The sequence below is a fragment of the Amblyomma americanum genome, chromosome 11 (genome assembly GCF_052857255.1).
Source record: "Amblyomma americanum isolate KBUSLIRL-KWMA chromosome 11, ASM5285725v1, whole genome shotgun sequence".
In the NCBI taxonomy this organism is placed as follows: Eukaryota; Metazoa; Arthropoda; class Arachnida; order Ixodida; family Ixodidae; genus Amblyomma; species Amblyomma americanum.
The window spans coordinates 95,176,875-95,201,571 of record NC_135507.1 but is presented as its reverse complement, the minus strand read 5'-3'; the positions used below and the strand labels follow the sequence as shown (position 1 = coordinate 95,201,571).

The 24,697-nt window shown below is 48.4% G+C and overlaps 1 protein-coding gene across 1 annotated transcript in view; it reads left to right on the top strand.

Annotated features, from left to right (window-relative positions):
* LOC144110541 (uncharacterized) overlaps nucleotides 1–24,697 on the top strand; it is a 70,920-nt gene that overhangs the window by 39,893 nt on the left and 6,330 nt on the right. The window contains exons 7-8 of the mRNA XM_077643539.1: nucleotides 8,557–8,619; nucleotides 11,343–11,408. Coding sequence (XP_077499665.1) covers nucleotides 8,557–8,619; nucleotides 11,343–11,408 — 129 coding nt within the window. The remainder of the gene's footprint in view (nucleotides 1–8,556; nucleotides 8,620–11,342; nucleotides 11,409–24,697) is intronic.

Sequence of the window (24,697 nt, the reverse complement as noted above, 5' to 3'; positions counted from 1 at the left end):
ACACAAAACCTCCTCAAAATCTCCCAGAAATATCCCATTAGGACATTTGGAATGTCCCCAGGAGGTCCTCATTTTTCCCGAAGACATCTAAAAAACATCCCCACAACTAGCCGTGTCCAAAAAGTTGTGCATCCCAGGGACGGCCCCAAAAGGCTAATTCTAGATTTCTCGGCTCTGGCTCAATAATTTTTTTTTGTTCTTTTTCATGCAGACTTCAATATGAATTCAAAAAGTCGACCGATCCCGCACATATAACAGGAAATAGCAGCGCAATACAGATGTAATTTCAGTTTATTATATGTGCTCTTTGCATTTAAATGAATACAAACAGGAGATGCATGTGTATGCACCATTTAACACACAATGTACGGAGCTCTACGGCACCAGCATATAATAATGGCCAAATTTTTCTCTAGCTCTGAGAAATCTGAAAATAAAGCAATAAAAACATAATACAGGCTGAAAGTTGATGCACCTCAAGCAAACATTCTAAAGGGTACGAAAGCATATGTGCACACGCAAAAGCAAACGCATGTAAAGAGCAGCCTGGATGCCAAAAGAAAAGACGATATGGGCGTACGATACAGATACGTGGTTTCAGGTCACGGATATTCTGCAGAGTGAAACCTCCCTCTGGCTTTGCCTCTCGCACGAGCCTCGAAGTAAGCTTGAGCGTGTTATCGAAAGAGGAAAAAAATTAATTCTACGAGGCGAAAATAAAAAACGAGCATAAACCAACATACCTTGACGACGTTGCCAATGGAAATCCGGGGATGAAATAAAATGCCGCAACTATATACATGAATTCAACGCAGCCTTCTGTCCTGCGCCTTCTCAAGGCACAGCGAACGCTCAAACATACGCCTTACATCCTCGTTACACCCCCGTTTTATTTTCTTGTGACTAAGTGTGGAGATAAGACTGCTTGGGCCGGGTGGAAAGGGGGGACGTCTTGAGGTAGGAGCCCTGACGCGCCACACCCATGGTACAGCAGACCGCGCGTGCGGCACAATACGGCGTGGGAGGCGAGATCAAGGGGATCTAGGCACAAGTAATCCGGTGGGGGTGGGTTGAAAGTCAGCGACGCGAACACAGCACAAACTATGCCGCTGCGACAGGACGGCAATGTGGTAAAGCAGGTTAATCCATGGGCACTCGCAGCTAGAGTCTGGAGGGCTTCCGAAAATCTCTCCCGCCTATGACCACAGTGTACGGCCACGCTGCAACCAACAACACGCCACAGTCGTCGGGGGCGCTGAGGAATGCAGAGTGCGCGCTAGGAGTCGCCCATTGCCTTGAAATCCGCTGCCGCGAACGACGCCTAAGAGCGCCATTGTGGTGTAGGGCCGTGAAGCTGTGCAAAAGACTTGCGATGCGCCGCGCGCCACGGCATCAGTTCCAAAAGGAATTATGTGGGCACGCCGAGGTGCGCGGGAAAGCTGCCATTAATCCGTAGCTACGAAGTTCACGATAGCCCAGTGATGAGAGCAAGAGCTGCCGCGCGCTGGGGCATGCGCGCGAGCGGCTAGGGGCTGCGCGAATACGTGTGCGCAAGATGGCTTCCGTCCAGCGAGGAAGCCCGGCGGGCGCAGCGAGGTAGCCGGGCGAGCGACGGGAGGCCCATTACTGCGCCTCTGCTAGACAGCGGCGCAACGAGGACTGCTGGTAGTTGGAGATGCCTGCAGGGACCACCGTACCGTGCTGAAGTTGGAAACACTATAGAAGACTGGCACGTCGGTGACCGCCGCTCCCGGCGATGCGATGAAAGGGCAGACCGCCGTCGCCTGCCTGCTTGCAGCATGGAGCCGACGGCCCACGAGAGAGATGCGGGGTGAAATGCGCTTCCTTCGGCTGTTCGAACAAAACTGCTTGATCTCTCAAAACGGCGAGTGTAAGAGAAAACCCTTCTTTCCCCGTAGATTTTGGCGCGAGGAAGAGAGAAAAGGGAGTGAGGAGTCAATTTGTATTTTTTGTTGAAAAGCATTGGTACCAAAAACGTACTCCCAGTTACCTTTCTGGGACCAAGATTCAATGATTTGTTTATGTTCCTGCTTAACACCCTCGAAAAAATGTTTCTAGGACATTAGTGGGCGCACTTCCCTTTTGCTTTTGCTTGTGTTTCTGTGTCCTGCCTCTACGTCCTGGAAATGTCCGATAAATGTTTTTCTGGGACTGGGACATTCCATCCTTTCTGGGCGCACCTGGGGAGGTACGCTGTTTGCTGGGTCATGAAGAAAAATAGCGTTCGATTATACAGGAAAGCACGAAGGGGACGCCATATGCGCTTTTTACTGCGTTTCCAACTGAGCGACACTAATAGGACTGGTGGGAACGCATACGAAAGGGCCGGATGAACTGGGAAAGAAGTTGATAAGAGTAGCCGTTTGGGCGAGTTGCTGTATGAAGAAGAAAAGTAGTGCTCCATCAGGCAGGAAGAAACGAAATACACCACATGCGCTATTTGCTGATGTTGTGGTGAGTAACACAGTGCCAATACCACTGGCGGGAACAAACACAAAAGGGCGCGATGAATTAGAAATAAAGTTGATGAGGGCAGCTGTTTCTGCGAGTTGGTGTATCATGACGAAAAGCAGCACTCGATGCGACAGGGCAAAACGAAGGAGACACCAGATGCGCTATTTACTTCTGTTGTGATGAGCGACACATTTCCAATAGGACTTGCGGGAACACTTAAGAAGAGGCCGGATGAACTGGAAATAAAACTGATGAGGGTAGCTGTTTGGGCGAGTTAGTGTGTCATCACGAAATGTAGCACTCGATCAAACAGGACAAAACGTTGGGGACACCACGTGAGCTTTTTACTGTTGTTGCCATCAGCGGCACAGTGGCATTAGGAGTGGCGGGAACAGATACGAACGACCGCGATGACTTAGAAATGAAGTTTATGAGGCTAGAATTTTCTACGAGTTGGTGTTTCATCACGAATAGTAGCGTTTGAATAGACAGGACCAAACGAAGAGGACACCCCATGCGCTAAATAGCCCGGTTGTGACGAGCGACCCACTGTCGATAAGACTGGCGGGAACACACACGAAAGTTCTCGATGAACTAGAAATGAAGTTGATGAGGGTAGCTGTTTCGACGAGTCGGTGTGTCTTGACGAAAAGCAGCGTTTGATCAGACCGGACTCCACATTAGCTATTAACTGCTGTTGTGAAAGGGTCGGATGAACTGGAAATGAAGTTGATGAGGGTAGCTGTTCGGCCGAGTTGGGGCATCATGACGAACAGTAGTGCTCCATCAGGCTGGAAAAAAAGAGACACCACATGCGATATTTACTGATGTTGTGTTGACGGACACGGTGCCAATAGCACTGGCGGGAAAACACACGAATGAGCCGGATGAACTGTAAATGAAGTTGATGAGGGTAGCTGTTTGGCTGAGTAGGTGTACCATGACGAAAAGTAACGCTCGTACAGACAGGACAAAACAAAGGTGACACCACATGCGCTATTCACTACTGTTGTTATGAGCGCCACAGTAATAGGACTGGCAGGAACAAATACCAAAAGGCCGGATGAACAGGAAAAGAAGTTGATAAAGCTAGCCGTTTGGGCGAGTTGCTGTATCATGACGAAAAGTAGCACTCCATCAGGCAGGAAAAAAGTAAAGACGCCACATGCGCTATATACTGATATTGTGGTGAGCGCCACAGTGCCAAAAGCACTGTCCGGAACACGCACGAATGAGCCGGATGAACTGGAAATGAAGTTGATGGGGTACCTCTTTCGACGAGTTGGTCTATCATGACGAAAAGTAGCACTCGAGCAGACAGGACAATACGAAGGGCACGCCATATTAGCTATTTATTCTCTTTCCAATTGAGCGGCACTCTGCCAATAGGACTGGCGGGAACAGGTTCGATAGGGCGCAGTGAACTAGAAATGAAGTTTATGAGGGTATCGGTTTCGACGAGTTGGCGTGTCGACGCAAAGTAGCGTTTCATCAGACAGTAGAAAGCGTAGGGGACACCATTTGCGGTATTTACTGCCGTTATGATGAGTGACACAGTTCCAATAGGACTGGGAAGAACACGTACGAAAGGGTCGATTGAGCTGGAACTGAAGTTGATGAGGGTAGCTGTTTGGGCGAGTTGGTCTATCATGACGAAAAGCAGCGCACGGCCAAACAGTACAGAACGAAGGGGACACCACGTGCGCTATTTACTCCGTTTGCAATGAGCCTATTTAAAATGAGCCTTTCCACATGACCTATTTAAAATTGTTGCGATGAGGGACACAGTTCCAATTGGACTAGCGGGAACACATGCGACAAGCCCGATACACTGGAATTGAAGTTTATGAGGGTAGATTTTGGGCGAGTTGGTGTGTCATGAATAAAAGTAGCGCTCGGTCAGACAGGACCAAAGAATACGACACCACATGTGCTATATATGAACTCCGGTTATGAAGTGCGACACACTGCCGATAGGACTGGTGGGAGCACATACGAAAGGCCGCGATGAACTAGATTTGATGTTGACGAGGGTACCTTTTTCTACAAGTTGGTGTGTCATGACGAAAAGTAGCGTTCGATCATACAGCACCAAACGAAGAGGCCGCCACATGCGCTATTTACTCCGTTTCCAGTGAGCGACACAGTGCCAATAGGACTGGCGGGAACACGTACAAAAGGGCCGGATGAACTGGAAATAAAGTTTATGAGGGTAGCCGTTTGGGCGAGCTGGTGTCTTATGACGAAAAGTAGCGTTTCACAGACAGGACACCAAATGCGCTATTTGCTTTTGTTGTGATGAGTGACACATTTCGAATAGCACTGGCAGGAACATACGAAAGGGTGCGATGAATTAGAAATTAAGTTGATGAGTGTAGCTGTTTCTACGAGTAGGTGTGTAATGACGAAAAGCAGCGCTCAATCAGAGAGGACAAAACTAAGGGGACATCACGCGCTCTAAGTACTGCTGTTGTGATGAGCGACACAGTTCCAGTAGGACTTGCGGGAACACATACGAAAGAGCCGGATGAACTGGAAATGAAGTTGATGAGGGTAGCTGTTTGGGCGAGTTGGTCTATCATGCTGGAAAATAGCGCTCCATCAGACAGGACAAAACGAAGGGACACTACATACGCTATTTACTGCTGTTGTGATGAGCGACACAGTGTCATTGGGACTGGCGGGAACGCATACAAACGGTCGCGATGAACTAGAAATGAAGTTGATTAGGGTAGCTTCTTCTACGAGTTGGTGTGTCATGACGAAAAGTAACGCTCCATCAGACAGGCCAAACGAAGGCGACACCACATGCGCTATTTACTCCATTTCCAATGAGCGACACAGTGCTAAATGAACTGGCGTTACTTCACACGAAAGGGTCCAATGAGCTAGAAGTAAAGTTAATGAGGGTAGCTATTTCTACAAGTTGGTGTGTTTTGACGAAAAGTAGCGTTTGATCAGGCAGGACATCACATGCGCTATTTACTGCTGTTGTGATGGACGACACAGTTATAATAGGACAGGCGGGAACCCATACGAAAAGGCCGGATGAACTGGAAATGAATTTGTTGAGGGTAGCCGTTTAGGCGAGCTGGTGTATCATGGCGAAAAGTAGCGCTCGATCAGACAGGACACGTCATGCGCTATTTACTGTTGTTGTGATGATCGACACAGTTCCAGTAAGACTGGTGGGAACCCATACGAAAGGACCGGGTAAACTGGAAATGAAGTTTATGAGAGTAGCTGTTTGGGCGAATTGGTCTATCGTGATGAAAGTGCCGCTCGATAACACAGGACAGAACGAAGGGGACACCACATGCGCTAGTTACTCCGTTTGCAATGAGCGACACGGTGCCAACTGGACTAGTGGGAACACTTAGGAAAGGGCCCGATGTGCTAGGAATGAAGTTGATAAGGGTAGTTTTTCAGGCGAGTGTGTGTCATGACGAAAATTAGCGCTCGATCATACAGGACAAAAGGAGGGGGACACCACATGCGCTATTTACTGCTGTTGGGATGAACGACACAGTTTTAATAGGACTGACGGGCAACGCATAAGGAAGGGCTGGATGAACTGGAAATGAAGTTGATGAGTGTAGCTAGCTGCTTGGGCGAGTTGGTGTGTCATGACGAAAGTGCTCATACCCAGCCTTCGAGACATGGCGAATCAGCAGGCTTCAGAATGTTAGGTTACCACAGTGCCTTGATGGCTTATCTCGGCGGCCATGGTCCATCACGGCTCTCCCTTCTTTCAACTGAAGAGATTGAGCACTGCTTATTTCTGTGCCATAAGTTGTCAAATGTACATCGTTATGAAGATCCTGGTTGGGGATTTTGCCAGCGATACTTATTTCTCTGCAACGCATAGCGCACCTCGCAGCCTCACTATCACTTCACTGCCTCTTGCGATGACCTGGTTTGCAAGAATAATAGCAGCAGTAGCGAATATGTCTCCAAACATACGATTATGTTCAGAGCAGACTTTCAGCTACATTATTTGATTTTTATTTCTTATCTAAAATGTGCTTTTTGCACATTCGTTATAATCAAAATATGCAAGCCCTTGATGAAAGGAAACCTTTTAAAGTACGACAAGAAAACGATTTTAGAGCGAGAGCTCTACTTTAAAGCCGAAGGTGTAAAACTTGGGACATCGCTGAAGCCATACCTTGAATTGACCTTAAATAAATAATGAAATAAATACTGCCGCGACTAGGATTTGTACCGGTGCAGTGCAAACAGAGCAGCTTCGCTGGCCTCTGTGCGAAAGCACTATGCTATCGCTGCTTTTTTTTTACACTGCTATCGCTGCAGCCGTTAACGCTTCGTGTTGAACTGCAGCACACACTCGTGGTTTGCATTGCAAGTCTTCGCCTTCATCAACTAATACTACTATTGATCGAATATCGTCGCTAGAGGGGCCGCGCATACATGCAAGTTACTACGGCGTGATTACAACCAAGCTAAATAAGAGACACCAAGATAAACCAAGCAAAAAAAGACCTTTCGGTCGACAACATCTCTAACACTCTACCGTATGAAGTTCGCCACGACGTTGAAAGACAATAAAGAAGAAGGAATGTTCATTAAAAGACAAGCATCGGCTGTAAAATGCTTTTCACGAGTGATTATTACCGAAATAAATAAATTAAACCACAATAAACCAAGAAAAACGACCTTTCGCTCCTGAACTTCGGTTTAACTACGCTAGAACCCTACAATTTTTGCTTTCCCTTTCATTGCCCAGTGTAAAAAAAGAGCAATATTTCGTAGCAGTGTTTTCTGCACAGTATAACTTCACTACGTACTGTAAAAGTTGGTCTTATGGGCATTCTGGGAGCTTGCCGACCCTCTCGAGCCGTACAAAAGGGGCCAAGGTCTCTCTCTACAATAACCACTGACATCGGTCGCATGTTGGCTACTCCGAATTTCCCATCGTCTGTTTCATGTGAAACGAATGCATCGAAGTTCCTTAATGTGCAATTGAGGCGACACAACGTGCTTCCGGGAAAGCGCGTGCGAAAACTTGCCTAGGTGCACTAGAACATAACGCGCACTAGAACCTAACATGATGAAAGGCGCACAAACATGTGTTTCCTTATGGAGCGGTGACGAGTGAAACAGATGCAATGATTTATGTAAATCATGCTCGGTGGTATATGTCGCCATCTTCCCTTAAATGATATGCAGCAGCTTTGTTTTCCAGCAAAAACATGTCTGTACTTATTTCGTCGTTACAGTGCAGATGTGCTTTCCCAAGCAGCACAGGTAATCGGCAAAATATTGCAACAGGATGGTTTCGTCCTAGCCCTTTGCAGGGCAGGCCTTTGCCAATACGATTCCAGTATAGGGCCAGTTACCTGTGCTCCTTGGGTTACGATGTACAGTGTTATATATCCAACTTTGAGCATTTTTATGAAAAAAAAGCGCGAAGAAACGCTTTGCATTCTAAGACTTCAAAAGTTCTTGAAAGTTTACATCTATAGCAATAAACGCTTAAACGTGCGCTGCTACCAACGAAAATGCATCTGCACGCACTTGACTGTCTTCATCTTAGCCGCATTTTCGATCATCCAGAGAAGTGGGAACCACGACAACATTAATACGCCCACCTCATAAGAGCACAGATACTGAGAGCAAATGAGAAATAGCTTTCTACTGCAGTGCACCTGCATTCTTGTTGCCGCGACTGCAGCCGATTTATCTCTCCCATATATACTACAAGTTCTCTATTGCGAGTCTCAGGAACACAATTTCAGAGCGCATTCGCCAGCGCCTTACAATCTAATTGAAGGAATTGCACCGACTAGCTGCCCAGAACAAAGCAGTAACACGTCTCTGCTGCCCCTTGCATCTCTTGGAAAACGCACCGCACACAATGCATCGGTGCGTCTGCACCTGTTCTCTGTAAGACGGGATGACAATAAGCATATCAGCAAAAGGGAAAACGGTATCACATTCTTTTCATGACCCGGAATGACAAATGGAGTGGTTCCCAACTGTACAGAATGCACAGTTACGAATAAAACCCACAGAGTGCTGTGGCCATTAGCGATCTCATCCATTCTGTCTTCCGCACAGGCTTTTCACGTTTTAGACGTTGCTAAGAGACCGGACAAGCAACTGAAGGCGCATTTAAACTCGGTAAGCTGAGCATTTCTTTATAAATTGAAGCAAGCAGGTGGTGTGAAACGCAATAATTTCTTAAATGCTTGCTTACGAACACAGCTGATGCTGGGCTTTCTGGCTGAACGTGAGAAGCATGCGTTGAAAATGGGCGAGAATGCAATTAAAATTACGACATTTCGTCCCCGTGCATTGAACGCTTCAATGAGCACTTAGGACATCTCCACAATTCCCAGAATATGGAATTAGTTTTCGTTTCTTTTCGTAATATGTGGCAACGACTTGGTGGCTCTGCTCTCATCACAGGTAACCAACGTATACATAAAAGGTTGCAATAAAAATTATCTTAAAACCGTGCACATTGCTGTGCGGGCCATCTGCGAAGAGGCGATTTAAAATTGCTGATCTGCCTCACAAAATTTTGTGACTGAACATGCTGATGATGTTTACCGCAACAAAAGACAACCGTTGATTTTGAAGTTATTAATAAAAATTTTTGTTCACGGCAGTTGACTGGTTCACAATTACCAATGGTTCCAGCAAATGCTGTAATAAGGATCTTTGCTTGGCTAGGCTGCCGCTTTGGTGCTTTGCTTGAGGGATAATTTCCGTCCGCTTGTACACGGTCGTCCACTTCTACCTTGAACACCGCTCTGCGCGGCCAGCGCTCAGCGAAGCGCCTCTCGCGGAAGCCTGGGGAACTAGCGCGCAAGCGCAGTGACAGTTGTAGGTGGAGCTTCCGCTGCGTCATCTGCTTAAGCGCAGCGGCTCCGCCAATGCGCGCTTGCTTTGCAGTAAAGCTACCTTTGCTCTTGCTATGCGCACGAAAATCGAGAGTCCGGCATGATTCCCGAGAGGCGCAGCAACTGCGCTTGATTCTGTGCAGAAGGTGGTATATCGGTGGAAGTTGCTTATCGTGTTTTCTTTTTCTTTTTTCATGTGATCACAAAAGTAAAGGCTGTCACGGGTAAAACTTCCTCCATGCCTGAGTCAAGTCTCCAAGTTGTGGCGAGACTTCCACAAAACTTCCTCCATGCCTGAGTCAAGTCTCCAAGTTGTGGCGAGACTTCCACAACTTAGTCTAATATGCTGTGATTTCCCAGATAAACGTGTAATAAGACATTCTGAAGTTTAAAAGCGAATAACATATTCAGCATTTAAGACACTTCTGTATCAACGGGCTTAATTTCTAAAGACACCCTACTGACCTGCCTAACTCAGCTGCCAGTTTCAATACGCGAACATTTCATGACGAGGTGCCTCGATACCACACACCTAAATGTTTTTGAACGTCAGCCAATTCTAAACTTACGCGATGAAAGAATGTTCATATCAGAGGTCATTCGCTTTCTGATGGAACAAATAACATTAGTCTTGCTTTCTTGAATTAAGCGGCAAATTATTCTTATGAGCCCAGCCCGAGTGAACTTTCAAGCAACAGCCGCTATCATTTTTAATTTGCATGAGTGAATCACCAACGAATATAATAGTAGTCTCGTCTGCGGACATAATTATTTTCAAGGAGCTTGCTATGCTGCAAAAAATATTAACATTAGCGGTCCAAGATACGCATATTCGGAGAACTTAACGTTAGCATACGAAGACGTTCCTTGATTAATTTTTACATATTAGTGCTGGTCTGATAAGTAACTGTGTATTAAATCTTGAACAATCCCGGGCTCCCCACACGTATTTATTTTGGATAACAGAATTGTGTGAGCATTACAATCTAATGCTTCTTCGATTCAAAAAATGTCAATGGTGTTTAAAGTCTGTGTGCACATATAATATTCATGTCATGTTTGGTGTTATTAGTGCTAGCTCCGACGGCAGTTTTTTCAGAAACCCGAATTGCATGCCACTTAAGTTTCCAGTCATTTCCTCAAAACGTTTCAAACAATTTAGAAAGCATCGGTTTTACGAATGCTGGTGTTAGTAGTTTATGCCTTCTCCATCAGCACCAGCAGGAGCCGAAAACTGAAAGACGTTACACGCGCAATAGAAGCTTCCAAATATGCCATCAATCAAAATTGAGTTTTATCTTACGCTACAGACCAAGGAAGACTATTTCGTGAAGGAAGAAGGAATAGCTATATTAGGATGGTAATTACAAACTGCACGATAAACAGGTAATAAACGCTTATTCCAGCATACGGCTTCATCATGCTGCTAAACTAATATTTATGGAGAACAGGAGCTCTTTTCCTTTGAAGGCCTGGACGTCATCGTAGTGCTTTTTTATATCAATTGCCTTCGCATTAAATTGCAGGATTCTTTAAGAGGTAGAAAATCATGTTCGGAGAGAAGTGATTTCGGGATAAGTTTAGAATTTCAAATAAACGTGCACTGAACCATCTTTCATTGTTTCTGTGCGTACAGGAGATTTCACTATCAAATATAGCTGAGGAGATTTATATAGTGAGCCTCAAGAATATAACGACAAGGCGGATTCTCCAGAAAACCTGGTTGAAGGAACATGCAGCTGCTGAGTGCACAGAAAAAATCAATACAAAGTCCTTTCTACCCCTTGCATGGTCGGTGGACTAAGCGTACTGCACGCCATGAAGCAGTGCGGCTTAGCCAGAAATGACAGGGTGAGCATTGTACCCATATCAGTAACAATGAAAATGGCATCCCATTCTGCCGGGGTGAATTGCTACTGTACGTATTATCGAGCTACGAAGAAAAGTCACAAACATCTCTGGCCGATAGCGATTGCAGATGTTCTGGTTTCTCTACAGGTCCTTCACGCTGCCGCCACTACTAAGAAACCAAGCTCCGATGCGGCGAATGAGTTTGTCAACCCAGTAAGTATACCCTTTGTTTAGAAATTCTACCCAACATTGTGTTCGCAATGCTATGGTTTTTGAAATGTATATAGATAACAGAGCTGATTAAATGCTTTTTGACTGAATTCGCAAGTATGTTAGAAATGGGTGAGGGTTCAATGAAAACAAAGGACATTTCCTGTGTCCGTCCTCGTTCACCACCCTGATGACTTAGTACTTCTGGTCACTCGCGACAATTTCTCCTGCGTTTCTGTTCGCAACGTACGGTCACGTCGGTATGAGTCCCCAGTCAAGTTAGCAATCAGACAAAGATGAAAAACAGCAAATTTACAATAAATCTTATCTCCGTTATGAAACCTTAGCTGCCCAGAACTTTTCCCGACGGGCGATTTGAGTTTGCTGATTTAACTAAAAATTTACTGGACCTAAGCGTAGCGGCTTAGCGCATTATTCAGCGAATGCTTGTTGGAATTAGCGGCGTTTCCAGAACGTAAGACCGGATCTCGCATGCATGCAATGACGACATACATACTGGCACAAGCATATTGCTTGAAATCTTAGTTCTTTGTTCGTGCACCCTGAAAGCCGCCGGCACGTGTCTTTATCATTCTTTTTCTGACGTGAGATGCGACCAGGCTTATCTCGTTTGATCGCGTCCGTGTGCGAGCCACATTTTTTCAGTTTGTTCTGGTTGCTTTTGGTTTCTTATTTCCAAGGTTCCTTGCCGGGTTTAAACTGAGCGCTGTCAAGTACAACAGGCATTCTGTTCCACGGACTCCGATGATGCTTGTTGCTACGCCGCCGAGTCATTCAGTTCTGTAAATTTTCTTTGTTGTCCTCCGTCACCACTGCGCGACATCTGCTGAAGGTACTGGCCTGCAGCACTGATGTGCCCCTCGAGACTGACCGTTGTGCGCAGTCAGCGTGCGTCGTGCTTCGCCAATCTCGTGAGCCACTGACTTTTCATCGTTGGCTCACTACCGCACGAAGATGACGACAATTGCTAGGACACTTTGAAGAAACAGCTAGTCAGGTCGTTCAGAAGCTTCGTTCAAAAAACAAGAGCGGATGTTGTACTGCATTCACGAATTCAATTTCCACATGAGGCCAGGACTGCTTACGTCGAAGAAATTGGACGCCTTTTTCGACGCGCAGATGCCTCCGTGAGCGAAAAGGTGAGCTTTCTAATTAGAGTTACGCAGGCTCTTTTCGCCGGTCTCGTAAGCAGTTCTATAATGCTCAACTGTTCTATAATGCTCAACAGCAGCTGTAACTATAGATAGAAAGAACCCTTGATGCCAGAGAGCGCCAAAAGTTCATGCAGTTACATCTCTACTCTTGCTGCCACACCGAACCCGTGTCAACGAGCAGCGGTAATACACGGAAAGTTAACCGCGTGGTTTTCCAGCGGGGACTTCACCGTTTTCTACATTCATCACACCACGTTGCATCCCTAACGGACGTCGTTCTTTTAAAAGTCTTGGCCGTACTCACGCGACCGCCTTGACAGCATAGTTCCACACCATTAGCTAGGCTACCGTGGTTCCTAAACAAGGACGTCCGGCCAGTCCATGACAAGAGCCCTATGTTCCGCTAACTAGTTAGATAGATATCAAGAGCTGTTGGCAAAGTCCTGTCGATGACAGAACACAACAAAAGACGGTGTTCATCACAGCGGATGTTTTTTTCATTTCAAGGTGCTGCCATTTGGACTTTGTTCAACGCAAGCAACGTTCGAACGGGTAACGGATGCAGTACTGGCAGGTCAGAACGGGGGGAATTGTCTAGTATCCTTCGATGACGTCCGTGTCTTCGTCTCGAACTTTCATGAACAGATCCCCAGTAACGCCGGTGTCACAAAATTCGGCGCATGTTCGAAAAAAGCCGGCGCTGCGCCTGAGCAATCACGCCCGCGCTCGGTAAAGTAAAACAAAAAAATGGCCTGGCTTAGCTTATGGTTAAGCCTAGGATGCGAAGCATACGTCGCTTGGCAAGCCGTACTTCTCGTTCTTCTCCCGTTTTCGTGGCTCTTTGTAACTTGCGCTTTGCGGTCTGGCGAGCCGCCCTCTCCCTGGCCGACATCTCGCTGCTCAACTGACTAAACGAGTGCGTCGCCTTTTATACAATTGCGTGACGTCAGTATCTTCTAGCGGTAGGAGCGGGAGTTAGGCCGCCGGCGGAGGCTGCGCGTCCGCAAGCGAGCGCACGAGTTGAGCCCCAGCTTTCACAGCTGTTGTGACGTCATATCACGTGGTGCGCCGATGTAGGTCAAGTGGTAGCTACGCGGCCGCGCGCGGCGCAGCAAGGAAGAGCTCGGTTGTGCGGCTAGTATGCTTCGCATAAAAACAGCGGGCAAGAAGCCCCGGAGCGCACGGTGCTGTTCACTCAGCTCGCCGTCGGGGCGCCAAGGTAAACATAGACACGCGCGGCGTCGATTCTTCTCGAATGTTGGAGAAGTTTTGCCTGTTGTCGACGGAAAGGGGGTAACCTTTCGCTCCAAAGGATACCCTGCCCCCTTCGCTCCGGCACCGATGACTCAGCGTGCCAAAAATGACCTAGATTGTTCTAGAAGGTGGTTTCCGCGCTCGACCAATGGGGTCGCGCGCCCGGCGCAAGAAGGAGGAGTTTGTGCGATTAAAGCTGCGTGTATGTGCGCGCCTGCCTTGGCGCGAAGAACAGACGCGGTCTGCGCCTATAAATGAGGGGCTGCAACCGCCGTCTGTTAGCCTGAGCCGCCGTTTAAGCTTCCGAGAAGCGCGCCCGCTCGACTCCCGGGAGAACACCACTCGCCCAGTCCGGAACAGGAAGGCAACGTGCGCCAGTCTGCGGATTGGCCCCGTCGTGCTCCTCAGGTCGTCGGACGGTCGCAGTGCCCGGTGAACAAACTGTTTTATTTGTTTGTTTCTCCCTGTGTTAGTGCACTTTAGGTGCAAAGCTTTTGTTGAATTGTATCTCCTTCTATTGTGACTTTGCATGAGTTGTATTTGTGAATCACTTTGTATTGTATATGCTCGTACGAGTGATAGTGCAATTCTTTGTATCGTCTCATAGCTGTATAAACTTCGTTTTGTTTTGTGAACCTTTGGCTCCGACCCATTCTCTGGCTTGCGACCGGCGAAAGCTGGGCACCAAACGACCAACCCCCTTGTCACTAGGTGGCTGGTTTCCGGCTGAGCTTGCCGCGCTGAGTCGAGGGCATCTCCTCTGTGGCCGAGACCGCTACCCCCACACGCTCTAAGGGTGCCTGGGAACGCACGCAAAAGTGCGCGAAGTGGTGACAGCCGGGTACCCACCAGTGATACCATGAGTACAAGCTTTCCGCAGCCTGGTGCTCGGCTTCTTTTAAGATGAAATGCTTGCGAAATTTGTGTTTGACCTCACCTTGAGTAAAAGAAAAGCACCTTGTACCATAGAGCTTTTTTTGCCACAGATGCCCTTGTGCCATAAGAATCGGTCATCATCATGAACATCACCTAAAAAAACCTTCGACGACCACTTGAAAAGATTCCAAGCAGTGCTGGACGCAGTCAAGTCGTCCGGGCTAACATTGAAAGCAGATAAGTGCCACTCGGCAAATAAACACTTGCTCTTTGAGGGCCACCAAGAACAGCATGCGCCCACACCAGCAGAAAACAGTTGCTGTTGCATAAATTCTACCGTTGACTCGATAAGAAAGTTGTGCGCAGGGTCCTTGGACTGTGCGCGTATTACCGATGATTTGTGAGTACTCTTCGCACACCGCCAAACCACTGACCCAGCTGAGAAAGGCAGATGCGTCGTTTAAATGGGAAGCGCCGCATGCGGAAGCCTTCAACGAAATTAGCGTTATTTACACTCACCTCTGGTGCTCGGACACTTTGATGAAAACGCAGAGACTGAAACTCATACCAACATAAGCAGCCCGCGTCTAGGCTCATTCCTCTTTAGAAAAGAAGCGAATTAGAGAAAGTAATCACGTACGCTAGCTGATCCCTGTCCAAGACCGAGCCTAAAAATACGATTGGGATGTGCCTCCTCATCATCTGGGCTACATATACCGGGTGTTACTTTAACTGTTTGCAGTCCGCCATTTTAAACGCTGCGAGAGATACATCGGTGCGGTCTACGTAGGTGGATTGTACAGGAGGGTGGACATTATGTACGTGATACAGCGCAGTGATTAAACGATTTATTAACTAAAATTACGTGTTCAACTTTTTTACATTTCATGTTAGGGGCCAGCATTATATTAAGAAATTGATGACCATCAGCAAAAACGCTGAGTCCAGTTTCAATCTTTTCTTTTAGCGGCAGTGCATTTCGTTTAACGTCAGAAACAGGCAATTTTTTGGTGTTCAGAGTCTTCGCGCGATGAACATTTTTAAATGACGTTGCTCGCGTTTCGAATACAGAAAATACGGAAGCCGTTTGTCAATTTTATACCGTAGAAGCAGTTAACGTGATTTATGCGACCACAATGCGCCCAGCGACACAATTTTAAAATTGTGCGTTGCGGGACGCAAACTTTACGAGCTAAGACTACGTATTTTTTACATTAAATATTTCGAAACACAATGCCGAAAAAGAAAATTTAAAAACTTGTCTAAGTTTTTATGGTGGCAGCCTTCAAATTCTTAATCTAACGTCAAGATTTTAAATCAAAAGTGAAAAACTTGATTACTTAATTTAGCTCATTCATCGTTTAATCAATGTCCACCGTGTTGTACAATTCACCTGCACAGACCACGCCGATGTATTTCACACAGGATTTTTCCCCTTTATTTTTCTTTCTACAGAAAGAGGCAGCCAAGACTAAAGGCTGAAAAACCTGACGAGGCCTGGGCAACCTAACATTTTGACAGAGAAGACGAATGAAATGATAGTACCAAAACATACATCACTGCACGATTAGTAAACACAAGTTTAGAAACGTTCTGCACTCGCAAGAGCAGCCGGAACACTAACTATACAACGAGAGTCAAATGACCAATATAACCATAATTATACATACAAACAGGATAACTATATCTACAAGCAAGCATCTTATGCAATAATACACTGCCGACGTGTGTGATTGGTGCCCAATTGTCACTCACGAACAAAGTCATCCCAAGGATAAAGATGTGAATCAAGTGTTAGAGTGAACAAAATTCAATATTGTTGGCAATTAGGTATTGCTTAATGTTTCGTTTAAATGTAACATTACTGACAGAAAAATAAACGTCCCGATTTAACCTATTGAAAACAGAGGGAACTGGATAAATTAGTGTTGGTTTGCCGTAGATTGTTCCACCTTTGAGAGTAAACATTTTGTGGATTCGAAGGTCATATCCTGCTGAGCTATCAGGAATTTCTACATGTAACTTCTGCAGATGGATTTACTGTACCAAACGAAAGTGATAATTCTGATTGCTTTAAGCATACTGTGATTTTGGAATATGGGTCAGTATGCAGATATTGTGGGTTTCCGTCGTATCATTCAATTGCTCTTAGCGCCCTTTTTTTTTTGTACGCCAATGAGCCGGTTGACGTTTTTCTGTTGTAGTACACCAAATAAATATGCAGTATGTCAGTCGCGAATAAAACAGTGTATAGTATAACAGACACTTGACAGAGGCAGGTACTAAACCAGGGATTTTATACACGCATTCGGCTACTTTACATCATTAACTAGATTAGAAATATGAGTGTTCCAAGGAAGAGTTTCATTCAACCAAACACCAAGTAAGTTTTGATCCGCCTTGTTTTAGTTGTATATTTTCTTATCTCACATTTAAAACATACCGTTCAGGAGTATTAGTTGTTCGGAATATAATGTAATTTGTTTTAGGATGATTTAAGGTGAGTTTATTAATCTGTAGCCAAGTATAAACTTTCTAATATAAGAATTTACCAATTCTAGAGTGTGCAGCAAACGTTCTGTGAGGAATGCATTGGTGTAATCTGCATACATTATCAGGTCAAGGGATTCTGGTATCAGAGAGATATCGTTAGCGTATATAATAAACATGAGGAGTCGTAATATGGACCCCTGAGGAACACCCTGTATGAGAACTAATTTTTCATAACAGATACTATTCACCGCGACACACTGTAATCTATTAAGTAACTCATCAGCAGATTAGAAGCTATTCCGCTCACATCATAGGCAGATAGCTTTCCCAGGACGATGTCATGTTGAACGCAGTCAAATGCTTTACGAAACTCTCAAATTAGCCCAAATGTGTATCCTCGGTGTTCAATATTTTCACTGATTCTGTTGTTGACGGTTATTAATTCTTGGTCTGTAGATTTGCCTGCAGTAACGATCTGTAAACAGTTAAAAGAACAGCCGGCATATCCGCCCCAACGTGTGCGGACTACGATTCAAAGTGGTGAGTGATCACCACGCACTGTTCTAGCTTGCTAAATAGAACGACCCCTGCGGCCACACCGCTCGATGGAGCCGGCGCCTCCAGGAGCATGACATCACAGTTACAAATCTGTATGAAGGCGCATCTATGCGGACTGCCTGTCTCGAGCCCCTGTCGACAAGCCGTCAAAAGAAGAGCATGAGGACGCCTTTTGAGGAGCGATAAGCACCTGCGAATTAGCGCTACACCAAAGTTCAGACCCGGACCTAGGGCGCTCGTCCAGTATCTGGAAGGCAAGGTTTCTTCACCAACAGCAGCATTCAGGCGTCTTGTGTCCTTTTTCTGTCTGCAAAAAGGCATTCTCGTGAAGAACTTCACCCCCAACAATCACTCGTACGCCGTCGTAGTTCTGAACAGGTTTCGAGAAGAAATTCTGCGGGTGTCGCACGAGGAACCAAAATCTGGGCACCTCGGGTTCACCTGCACTCGACACGGCATTCAACAGCATTTTCATCCTATAGTCACGTGAGCAGTGATAACGTTACTTCTATTAAATTTTTTGCATGAAATTTTCTGTCCTGTTTCTTTATGCACTGGCCTGTTCAGTCAAACAGAATGACTCCTTCTTTGTTAAAGTTGGGTTGTCCAATCGCTATGCCCCGGTGTCTTCCTCATTAGCGCCTTGATTTTATTGGGTACTGTATATTACATTACCAGGTGGCGCACAGGCAGAAAGACGTTGACGCTGGTTGTGCTCGGATTAGAGGACGTTGAAGTTCGCCGTCTCCCCTCCTAAAGGACGTGCTACCGAGTAATGTCTTGCCGGGTCCCTGTCTTGTCCCCAACACCGTGACAAATCTGGTGAAGATGCGATCGATCCCATGTCCCTTACCCCAACGGTTAGCCGGAGCTCCAGCCCTATACGAGTCGAAACGCCAGTTCGCCTTGCCAGCCGCCGGATTCGAGGTATGTCCCATCGGGTATGTCCACGGAACAATTTTGCCTTACCCACGTGATCGCCTGGCCCGACCAACCCCTATTTCACGCTCCAGAATTCCCGCGTCCCGAAGTCCTTCCATGGCGACATCTTTGAAGATGTGGAAGACTGGTTGCAGCACTGCGAGCGCGTCGCCGCTATCAACCAGGGGGATGAAGCCGCCCAGCTCAGGAATGTGTATTTCAGCCTGGACGGCAGCGCTCGGACATGGTTCGAGAACTGCGAAGACCAGTTGTCCTCTTGGAGTTCCGGCGTCGTCTCCTATAGAAACATACGGGAGCTCGGATCGTCGCCAACGGGCAGAACGCGCTCTGCAATCTCGCGTTCACCTTCCAAATGAGAACATTGCAGCGTATGCAGGGGACATGACGCGCCTCTTCAGGCACGCAGACCCTGCAATATCCGAGGACAAAAAGCTACGCCATCTCGTGCGTGGCGTCAAAAAGCAGCATTTTGCTGGCCTTGTCCGCAGCCCTCCGAAGACTGTCGCCGCGTTTCTCGCTGAGTGTTCCTCGATTGAGAAGGTTATTCATTAAAGAGCGTCTGCGTACGATCGACACGTGTCCACCACCTCCGTTTCCGGCGAGCTGCCATTCCACAGGATCGACGCCTCACTGTGAGGTGATCTCATCCGCTCGAATTTGCGCGACGAACTCCGGCAGCTGTACGGCGCATCTCCCTCGGTCCCAGCTCCTAGCGACCGTTGTCAGCGAGGAGGTGTATCAAACGCTCCGGCCGTCCTTATCTGCCGACAAATCTCACCCACCCCCGCCTCCTTGAACGTCGTCCCACCTACGCCGACGCCCTGCGGTGCCCCGCTTCGGCGTCCTTCGTTCCGGCTCCTGCTGAGATGACGCGGCAGCCTGTACCCATTCTGCAGTACGTGGAAGCTCTCCGACCGTCCGCGCAAAAAGCCGATGTGTGGCGCACCCCCGACGGACGCCTTTACTGCGGCAAACTGGGTCGCCTGTATCGGCACTGACCCTACCGCCGTCTGGGCCTCGAAGGGCTTCCCGTCGACTCTCCTCGACCCCGCTATGACGAATGACCCCGGGCCGTCGCCGATTTCCTTGAGGATCAACGCTGTCTTCAGTCTCTTTGCCCGCAGGCTCGATCCCCATCACCCAGGGGTCGTCCTTCACCATCTACCGCGTGTTTTTCCCGGGCGGTGCAGGGCCCGTCGCCCAGCCCACGGCAGGAAAACTGAAACCAGTGACCTTAGGGAGTGGGCTCGCTGGACATTGCTGTGCGGGAGACCCCCCCCCCCCCCCCCCCCCAACGACGCGGACACGATATGACGATGCCTCGACGGTATCCCAAGTCCGCGGTCACCGTTCACTTCGACACATCGAAGCTCACTCGAAATAACGATGCTTCGACGGTTACGAGGTCCGCATTCCCCTATCCCTCCGACACATCTACGCTGACACATGACGGCGCCTCGACGATTTAGAGGTCCGCGCGCACCGCTCCCTCCGACACACTGACACCATTACATCGCACACGCAATGACAACAAGTTACCGGTGGCATGGCCTGCAGACAACAACGCCTGTGCCCGATCATCCCCCCCCCCCCCCCGGAGCCTCCAACTCGCGAGCGGCTTTCCTTCGACATACCTGTGATACTGGATGGTCACCACGTTCGAGCGTTATTAGATACTGGTGCTGCTTATTCGATTCTAAGCAGTCAGATCAACGCCATTCTCGAAAAGGTTCTCACACCATTGGCTCGCACACGTTCGCACAGCGGACGCTCATCTGATTGCACCTTTCGGCATGTGCACCGCCCGAGTTCAAATCCGAGAGTCCCCGTTTGTTGTCAGCTGTCTTGTTCTTCATAACTGTTCCAGCGACCTTATCTTAGGTGTCAATTTTCTGCGTGAATATGGGACTATTATTGGCCTTCGAGATTCCAAGGTCAAGTTTTCAACAGACAATGTTGTCGCCCTCAGCAATGCGCCGCGACCAAGCCAAATGCTTCGTGTTTCTACGGACACAGTCACCCTGCCGCTTCGAACCAGCACCTTCATTACTGTTGAGTGTGAATCACTTCAGGACGGTGACGCCATCGCTGAAACCAACCTTTCATTACTGCTGACGCAAGGCGTGTGCGTGGCCCGCAGTCTGATCCATCTTCACAGTGGCCAGGCACAGGTACTTGCTACCAATTTTACGCACGAGTATCGGCATCTTTTTCGCGGCACTTCCGTAGTATTTGCCGAACGCATCTTTGATGTTTCCGAGTGCTTCTCCTCAGAACCAGTGCAGCCTCCCATGTCCCTCGCGAGCCTCGACGTCAACTGCGCGCTGCCCACCAGCCAACGGGTACAGCTGTGTACACTGTTGCTCGAATTCAGTGTGTTTCGCCTCCTCGTCGCAAATCCGTCAAACTCCCATAAGCAAGCACCACATCGTGACGTTCAATGACGTACACCCAATCCGTCAATACCCGTATCGCGTATCGCCTACAGAACGCGAAGTCATTAGGTCGCAAATTAAGAAGATGCTCGAAGATGGGGTTATCCAGCCTTCCAACAACCCATGGTCCTCGCCGGTCGTCCTTATTAAAAAGTAAGACGACACGCTGCGTTTTTGTGTCCATTATCGGAAGCTGAGCGCAGTCACCAAAAAGGACGTTTGCCCATTGCCACGTATTGACGACTCTCTCGACCGCCTTCGGCGCGCTCAGTATTTTTCGGCCATCGACCTAAAAAGTGACTTCTGGCAAATTTAGGTCGATGAAAGAGACCGTGAGAAGACGGCCTTTGTCTCTCCCGACGGCCTTAATGAATTTAAAGTTCTACCTTTCGATCTTTTTCTACGCCTGCCACCTTTCAGCTGATGATGGACACTGCCCTTGCCGGTCTTAAATGGCAATGTTTGCCTAGTCTATCTCGACGACGGGTGGTTTTCGCTGACTCGTTTAGTCAACATCTTGAACGCCTGCGGACGGTCATCGAAGCCCTTCGTAAAGCTAACCTGACATTGAAGCCCCCAAAATGCCACTTCGGTTACCAAGAGCTGAAATTTCTCGACCATGTCGTTAGCACCGCCGGCGTGATGCCCGACCCCAATAAGCTTGCAGCGGTTGCGCAATTTCCAACCCCACGTGACAAGAAAGCTCTTCGCCGTTTTCCCGAGATCTGCAGTTACTATCGGCGTTTTATCGAATATTTCGCTGACCTCGCAGAACCACTGACTCGCCTTACTCGCGATGCCACACCTTATGTTTGCACCCACGAGCTAGACGTTCCTTTCACCGAGCTCCGCCTGCGTCTTCAAACGCCGCCCATTCTTGGCCATTTTGATGAGCGGGGCGACACTGAAATACACAACGACGCCAGCAACATCGGCCTCGGCGCGGTTCTCGTGCAGCGCCAGGATGCCGTTGAACGAGTCATCGCTTATGCAAGTCGCACTCTGTAACGCGCAGAGCTAAAGTATTCCACGAAAGAAAAAGCATCCCTAGCAATTATTTGGGCCGCTGCGAAATTTCGCCCCTATGTTTAAGCCTGGACTCCATGTGCGCGAAAGAGCGAGCGACGCGACAAGGCGGCACGGCGACGCTCGCTCCGTCGCTTGTGGGCAACCTCCATGCAAGCCAGGGCAGCAGGCGACGCGCACCCCGCTACGTGCCCAGCGGACTCCGTGCTTTGCGCACTCAAGCTTAGAAACACGCCCGTAACCTGTTCTCTCTCTTAAAATTTTGTGAGTATGCCTCATAGTCAGGGCAAAAGAAATATTTCCTCTACGGCAGCGGTGTAGCGGCAGTGGAGATAACCAACGGCGTACTTGCGGAGTCAAGTCACATCACGGATTCACGGGGGAGGTGTGCTTTCGTTCGGTGCCTGTGCACTCCGGCTTAGTAAAAACACTCATTTAAACTGTCACCGCAATCTGATTGTAAGTGAGCAAACTATAATTTACCAGCGAGAATGCACGCCGCGAGTGTTTGTGCACAGTTGGAGCGCAGCGGCACGGTGGATCGAGCGCGGCCGGTACCCGCGGCTCGACACGCCTCTCTCCCTGCAGTCCGCCCACTTGCGTAGCCCGCTTCAAATGCTGTTAGCCCTCCACACCCAACAAGTAGATTGTTTTAATTATTTAAATCGTGCGGGTCTTCCTCTCAGCTACAAAACCAAATATTTTCTCGACGGTGGCGATGACCAAGACGACGGGCTGGTTTCGTGAGATGTACCCGTAAGAAACCGTGGACAAAACGGAAACGGCTTTGGGGAGCTCTGATTGGCCAGTCGCGTGGGGGATAGGATAGGATAGGAAAACTTTTATTGAATCATAAGTATTTAGGCGATCAGAAGTCTTCTTGCTTGCTTCGCGTGTCGCTGTCTACACGCTGCGCTGCAGGGAAGGGTTCTTCAGCAAAGGGTGGTCCCTCAGTCCAGGGCTCCACTGATTTTGGCTGCATCCCTTGCGTGCTCTACCATCCTCCTTTGGACGGCGAGCTCGCAGCTGACGAGCCGGCTCTCCCAGTGCTCCGCACTCGGGGGTTTGTGTTCTCGGAATGCGTTGTTTCGTTCGCATTCCCATGTTATGTGAAATAGTGTGGGTGTGGCCCCGCACCACGGGCATGTGTCCCTATATTGCGTTGGGAACATCTTGTTGACTTCCGGGCGACGAGCGAAATTTTCTGTGGGTGCAGATCCGAGCGACACGGCAGGCGACACATGCATTTTGCTTCGCGCGACGGTGTCGCTCGTCGCTTGCCGCTTTCGCCTTCGCGTTCGCGTGAGTTTTCGCGTACATGGAGTCCAGGCTTTATGGTCGCCCTTTCAAAGTGGTCACTGACCACTACTCCATGTGTTGGTTGGCCAACCTGCGCGACCCATCTGGACGCCTGGCGCGGTGGAGCCTTCGCCTGCAGGAGTTTAACCTCACCATCGTCCACTAGTCCGCACATAAGCATGAAGACGCCGACACGCTCTCTCGTGCGCCTGTCGAGCTGGCCATCCCCGACTCGGACGACGACAAAATTTTCCTTAAAGCTATCCGTTCTTCTGACCTGTCAACCCAGCAGCGCGCCAATCCAGTGGTACCACTCATCGATTATTTAGAAGGTCAACCAGCCTCCATCCCTAAATGTTTTTCTCGACACCTGTCGTCATTTTCGCTGAAACGAGGCGTGCTCTATAAAAAGAACCCTCGTTCCAGGTCACGAGCGTACCTCCTCGTCGTGCCGACAACACTTAGAGAGGAAATACTTTCTGCGTGCCACGACGAACCAACCTCTGGCCATTTGGGATACTCTCGCACGCTTTCCAGAATACGCTAGCCGTTCTACTGGCCCAAACTTGCCACTGTTGTTAAACGCTATGTCCAGATCTGTCGGCAATGTCAGCACCGTAAGGAACCGGCCACTAAGCCTCTGGGGCTCCTCCAATCTATTGGACCACCACGTTCCCCGTTCGAACAGGTCGGCATGGACCTTCTCGGCCCTTTCCCTTTGTCTTCTGGTGGCAACCGGTACATCATCATTGCCGCAAACTACCTCACTTTATACGCCGAGGCCAAAACCTTATTTCGTGGCACAGAGTTTGAAGTTGCGAATTTCTTCATGAATCAGATCGTACTTCGGCACGGCGCCCCGACCTACGTCATTACCGACCGAGGGACCGCCTTTACTTCCCATATGATGGTCGGAAATTATCAGCTAAGCGGTACGACCCGCCGTAAAACGACTGCTTACCACCCGCAAGCAAACGGGCTGACAAAGCGGCTTAATAAGACCATGGCGGACATGCTGGCGATGTACATCGATGTGCAACACAGGACTTGGGACATTATCATACCGTACGTGACATTCGCCTATAACGCAGCAGTCCAAGAGACGACCCGTTTCACACTGTTCCGCCTCCTCTACAGCAGGGAGGTTCAAACGTTTCTCGACGCAATGCTTCCTTGCGCAACCAATGACAAACTTTCTACTGACACTGAGAAGTTTGCCCACGAAGCCGAGCCG